The following is a 6,237-nucleotide window of genomic DNA, read 5'->3' as shown; positions in this document are numbered from 1 at the left end:
ATACATTAGAACTCCTTTCAAATGTACTAATTTTACAAAACACGACTTTACAAGCTTGTGTGTGTGTGTGTGTGTGTGTAGACTGTCAGGCTGTCTAATAACAGAGAACGGCTGTGCTTCCTTGGCCTCTGCTCTGAGCTCCAACCCCTCCCACCTGAGAGAACTGGACCTGAGCTACAACCATCCAGGAGACTCTGGGGTGAAACCTCTCTCTGCTGGACTGAAGGACCCAGACTGGAGATTGGAGACACTCAGGTATGAACAGATGGGTTCTACAGCTACCTCCTCTCAGTGGGAGATTTATGTGTTATGTTCTATATGTTTTGATTGACCAGGATGTTTACATATATTTACTGTTACTGGTTTTTGTTTTTGCACCAGATTGGACCATAGTCACTCTCAGTCAATGACACCTGGTCTGAGGAAGCGTAAGTGTGTTTTTCTTTTTAAGAAGTTTGTAATGTAATTTTTTATTTGAGAAGTTATTTGGATGATGTGTGGCCAGCCTTGGCTAATGGAAAGCCAACAGTCTACATGTTTCCATTGCATACCTCACTGATGACTTTCATTGTATATACACTATATACAGTCACTATTAGGGGTTGCACAGACTAGTCGACTAATCGACTAGTCGACTTTACTGCTCCACAATGACGTTTTCAGCTTGACGTCGACTAGTCGCTGATCATGTGACAGTCCAAGAGTAGCGGCTTGAAACAACAGCTGAGTGCGCTGAATGAAAACAATACGAGCGCCGTCAAGCTGGATAGAACGAGTGCGTACCAGACAGGAAGTCGGGCACAGAAAAGGCGAGAGAATCCGGTCAATTTTCAAAATAAAATAAAATGATGATTAAGTTTGCTTGTCTGTCTATAGACAAGACACACGTCCATACATACAGCGCTAGAGACAGATCTGTGTGTGGAAAACCGAGCAGCCTACAGACGGGTCGATGTTTGACCGGCGTGGAGAGAGAGAGCAGGAGAAACTGCTGCCTGCGAGACGCCAAGCGCTGCGCGCCTGTGAGGCGCTGCGCTTCCGCGGGCAGTGTGTCCGGCTGCCGGCAATTAAAAAAAAAAAAAAACTCCGCTCATATCGACAGCTTTACGTCGCGCACAACAACAACAACAACCAACAACAGCAACAACCAACCAGGAAAAAAGTGTGAGTGAGCAGGACTGTGATGGTGACGAGGCCTGTGTGTCGTTTTCCTCCATAATTGTTTAACGGACAGCAGAGAGTAGGCTATTATCTTTTGCACTTGTATAGGAGTGTATATTACAAAAATACAAACTGATTTACAGCTTGTTGTTTATAAAGCTGCTGTTCTGTGGACTAATTTCTGTGCATGAGCTTCTGTCAGTGAACACAGATTGTTGCAAAGCATTTCCCTCCTCCTGTGATTTATGATGGGAAAAATATGAATGACGTCATCAACGACTAGTCGACGTCGACTCGACTTTCATAACATTAGAGTCGACTTTTAAAAACCTGAAGTCGTGCAACCCCTAGTCACTATACCATTATATGTTCTCATCATCAGATGCCTGTGAACTCACACTGGACCCAAACACAGCAAACAAAAAACTCATACTCTCGGACAACAACAGGAAAGTGACAATGGGGATGGAGAAGCAGCCGTATCCTGATCACCCAGACAGATTTGACTACTGGGAACAGCTGCTGTGCACAGATGGTTTGACTGGTCGCTGTTACTGGGAAGTTGAGTGGGTTGGACAGGTTTACATAGGAGTGACGTACAAAGGGATCAGTAGGAGAGGGGAGAGTGACGACTGCTGTCTTGGGCGTAACGATCAGTCCTGGGGTCTGAGCTGCTCTGATGAAGGTTATTCTGTCCTGCACAGAAACAAAAGATCATCCATCCGTAAACGCCACTCTGGCAGAGTTGGGGTGTACCTCGACTGGGATGCTGGCACACTGTCTTTCTACTCCATCTCCTCTAACAAACTGATCCATATCCACACTTACCACACCAAGTTCACTGAGCCGGTCTACCCTGCTTTCAGGATTAAGACAGAACCCTTCAACTCCTCAGTGTATTTGTGTGAGATATGAAGACACTTATTTTCATTGATAAAAACCTTCACCAGGGTTAGACACTGTCGCCTCACCCCAGTTATAAAGAGTGGTTATCAGAGCTACAGTAACCTTTCTGTCACCTCCAACCAGTCGGTCCATTCTCCTCTCACCTATATTCATTTGGAAATATGCAGAAAAGGCTTCATGATCATTGCAGCCAAACAGTTTTAATGTGAGATGTAAAAACTTCACAAAATGGCTGAAAATACATTCATGAACAATGAAGACTTCAAAAACCTCAGGCAGGAAAAAGAAACAACTCAATATCCCATTGAAAGTCCTAATGGTTTGTTAATGAAGATGATGAATGGATTCATGAACATTAATATTTGTCCGTACAGCTCTGAGCTACTGAACAGTTACAACACTAACTTCTTAAAAAATAGATAATTGAACTCAGCTCCTGCTGGATCCTTAGATTATGGCTGATTTCATGAACTGAAAAGACAAAGAGAGAGAAAAAAACTTGTAATAACACACTTAACATGAAGCACTACATACAGACACATTTTTAAAGTGGTCATTTTTAGAATATAACAATTCTTAAGTTAATTATGGAGGATAATTCAGTTGTATGATACTGTAGTTTCATTACTTTCCTATATATGTAATACCACAGACTGGCCAGCAGATGTTGGCATTGTAACTGAATGGATTGTGGAAAATACCAAACCTTTTTAATTGGTTTTCAACTTGTTAAAAAAAAAATTACCGTAAGTACCGTAGTTAATAATCCAATAATCTATTTCCAATATAAGTCATATACTGCCTACCTGTTACTTTGTTAATGATATAACAATGTGATTTTTCATCCATTAATAATTTGTATTCAAACTTTCAAAAGAAGAAAATTATTCCAGATTGTGTGTATCTCTTTCACACTTTGTACCACTGAAAACAGACCCAAGGTTAATACTATATCTACAAAATCATTTTCTTCCGAGTTTGTTTGAACTCTTACTGCTGTAACTTGACAAACATGTGAATAAAAACCATTTACATCACAGTTACCGGAAGTCTAAAGCTTCTCTCATAAAAATAAATCAGATCATTTCAACTCACCTGTCTAAAAGAGAAGCTGGCCACTTGGCAGTCACACGGCAAACTCAGCAGATGGGCCTTGAAACGATCTGAGATGGAAAAGCAAATATTTTGATAATGTGAACATGGAGAACTGGATTTTTACACAATGTGTAAAATATATTTAAAATGAAGTTTTTGCTGCACAGTGATAACAAACTGACTCTGGTGCTACACCTGCTACTATTGGTCATTCCCTTGAAATCACAATTGATCTTAAAGCAGAAGTAAGTGATATATTTGTGTTAATATAAGTCTTAAATAGTTATATCTTCAGACAGCAATCACTTACATAGAGTGTTTGGACTGAAACACGGGTCTGTCAGTCACTCTGCTCTGCTCTGAGCCGAAGAGAAAACATTTATCGTATCCTACAGTTTTTATCCAATGAGGAGAGAGAACGGCATGCAGGGCTGTGTGTGCAGCCAAGGAACGCCGTGAATGTGGTGACGTAGCGACGAGGACTGTTATGGTGCGTTCAAGGAAACTCGTATTTTTCCGACCGTGAAGTGGTACCAGTTTGATCTGGTACGAGTTCACCGGTCGGAAGTTACGAGTGGCCGTTATAGTGACTTTCACCGGTAAAACAGGTCGGAAAAACACGAGTGGGTTGCCTGGAACGCTACAAAGTCATAAGTTGTGACTTGAAGCTGTAATTTACGATTTCAAAATCCTGCCTGGAACGCAGCATTAGCGAAAACGACCGGACCACTCACTTCTGCTTTAATTGATGAGTGTACTCAACCTTGAATACTGTGAGTGGCGTGCACCAAATTGTCTTAATTTTGGACCAGTTGTGAATCATAAATAGGAAAACAAAAGTTATATAGAGGTTGTTTAGGTAGATTGATGAGTATTTTCCAATATATTTTATGATATAAAACCACCTGCAGCACAATAATTTCTCTATTTTAGGCCAAAAACTTTAAGGAGTGTCATTTTTCTCAATCACATAGCCCACTTGTAAAAATATTGCAGGTAAATTTCTTATTATCTTCTTTGGAGCCTCAGCTCAATGCAGAATCACAGGTGACACACAATAACATCCAAACACAGTGTAGAGGACTTCTTTTTCCTCTGCTGCTGCTGACACCAACCTTTGAGTATCTGAAGCTCTGTTATCAAGGCCACGTAGTCGTCGTAGTCGATCCCACTCCTGGAGCCGTATTTTTGCCACACGATTTGTAAGGTGTCATCATCTATACCGAAGTCTGAGAGAACAAGAACATTAGAAACTTCTGGATATAGTTTGTCTGAGATCATTATAAAATATGTTTAATATATTACCGTGGGTGGTCAGAGCCCTCTTCAGCTGGGTTTGAGAGACGGACGGTGGATTCCTCCTCTCGTACTTCTCCACGTACTCCCTCCTGACAACGGCCACGTAGTGCTCCAGTTTGAAGACCTCCAGAGCGTCCAGGTCTCCGCTTTGGTCCGCCTAAGAGAGCTGTTAAAGAACTCACATCAACTGACAACGTGCAGCTCAAAACGTCCTGATGCAGCCAGAGATTTGGCTTCAATAGAAATAGTACTAGATCAAGGTTTGATCGGAACTGGACTGAAATTTTCTTTCTGCTTTTTACGTGTCCAAATAAAAGGACAATTCAACTTGCATAAGACTAACAGATACAAACGAAGAGAAGACAAACTGGTATAAAAACAAGCTTTGAATTGATGAGGGGTAAAAGGATACATCCGTGAGGACCAGCAGGAGTCGGGCCGTCCTCAGAGTCAGGGCTGGATTTAGAGAAAAAATCAAATAAGATTTAAAAAAATCTATCAAAGATCATATCAAGTATCACTGTGTCAAATTTGGACATAGCTATTGTTGTTTTGTGCTAATTTCCGTTAGCCTGTATGTTAGCATTAAGCTCGGGGTCTTGTATTTTCTGTTGTAGCCTACTTGTAGCAGTTATGCTAGCTGTATTGGAAGTAGTTAGATTTAGTTTTAGATTAAACATGTTTTATGACTGAATGCAGTGTTAAACCATTTTCTTTCTGTGTATATTAGTTTTGGGAGGCGACGAATAAACGGCTTGAACCAGGAAGCCTTATTGGAGTGACTGTTTAGCTAACTGCCAATCTAAACACTTAACATTCAGACAGTGCATGATATATAAGACCGCTCTGCTGTAAACCCAAACTTACATTTGCCGTGAACAGAGAGGCCGCCCGCGTTCAGCTTAGCGAGAACATTTTCAATACTCAGCATCTGAAACAGGAACAGATAAAGTTAAATCATATGGAAAAATATGACAGCTTTCATTTTGACAGTGTGATTGTTCAGATGCAACTTTCTGATTTAAGATTTAACGTAGAAGTTATGAAATAAGATACCTCGGTCATGCTCTTCTCCTGTAAAGGAAGAGGAAAAAGAGAGGATGTCAGATGACAACAAAACAAAAACAAGCTCTTCTTATTTCTCATTTTGTCATCAAACATGTGCATCACTCACTGATATACAATCTTCCTCTGGGAACGAGCGACAGTTCAACTCTTGTGGCCATGAAACGCCGAAGCTGGACATGAAGCTCTCGCAGCCCTCCTTGGCCTTCTCACAGAAGGACCTGCAGGGCCGCCGCACTTCCCCCGCCGCACACTCGGGGGCGTACACCCTGCACAGGAAGAGGCGTATGTCTGTGGAGCACACGGTTTTCACCATGGAGTTCAGGAAGGACATTTTCATCACGGCCTCCCTCTGACTCCTGTGTCCCAGGAGGTTGGGCATGATGGTCTCGTTGTAGGACAGACCCTGACACATGGGTATGATGATGGGCTCACAGATCCCCCCGCTGCTGCTCACGCCAAACTGCAACAACACAAAAGATTTTATTGTGTTTTCCTTCCTGACACTTTATTGTGAGCTCAACTTGATTGTCTAGGACTTGAAGTGTAGGGATGGGAAATCGGCCCTATCTTCAGATCATCCCTTCGATCGCTGATAGACGATCCGATCGAAAATCACTCCACTACTTAAGTGTCCACAGTCCCTAGCGCTCCAAAGATGTTAACAAATGCCATACGTGACCCAACTGTTCTCTTAATGGTCAGAAATCT

The 6,237-nt window shown here is 41.8% G+C and overlaps 1 protein-coding gene across 1 annotated transcript in view; it reads left to right on the top strand.

Annotated features, from left to right (window-relative positions):
* The window catches only part of LOC310999004 (NACHT, LRR and PYD domains-containing protein 3-like), a 62,751-nt gene extending 59,645 nt beyond the window's left edge, over positions 1–3,106 (top strand). The window contains exons 7-9 of the mRNA XM_083989290.1: positions 82–255; positions 382–428; positions 1,544–3,106. Of these exons, the coding sequence (XP_083845416.1) occupies positions 82–255; positions 382–428; positions 1,544–2,076 (754 nt within the window). The 3' untranslated portion in view covers positions 2,077–3,106. The remainder of the gene's footprint in view (positions 1–81; positions 256–381; positions 429–1,543) is intronic.
* Positions 3,107–6,237: the final 3,131 nt, after the last annotated feature.

Source organism: Trachurus trachurus, assembly GCF_905171665.1.
Source record: "Trachurus trachurus genome assembly, chromosome: 16".
NCBI lineage: Eukaryota > Metazoa > Chordata > Actinopteri > Carangiformes > Carangidae > Trachurus > Trachurus trachurus.
This window is presented reverse-complemented; position numbering and strand designations above follow the sequence as displayed.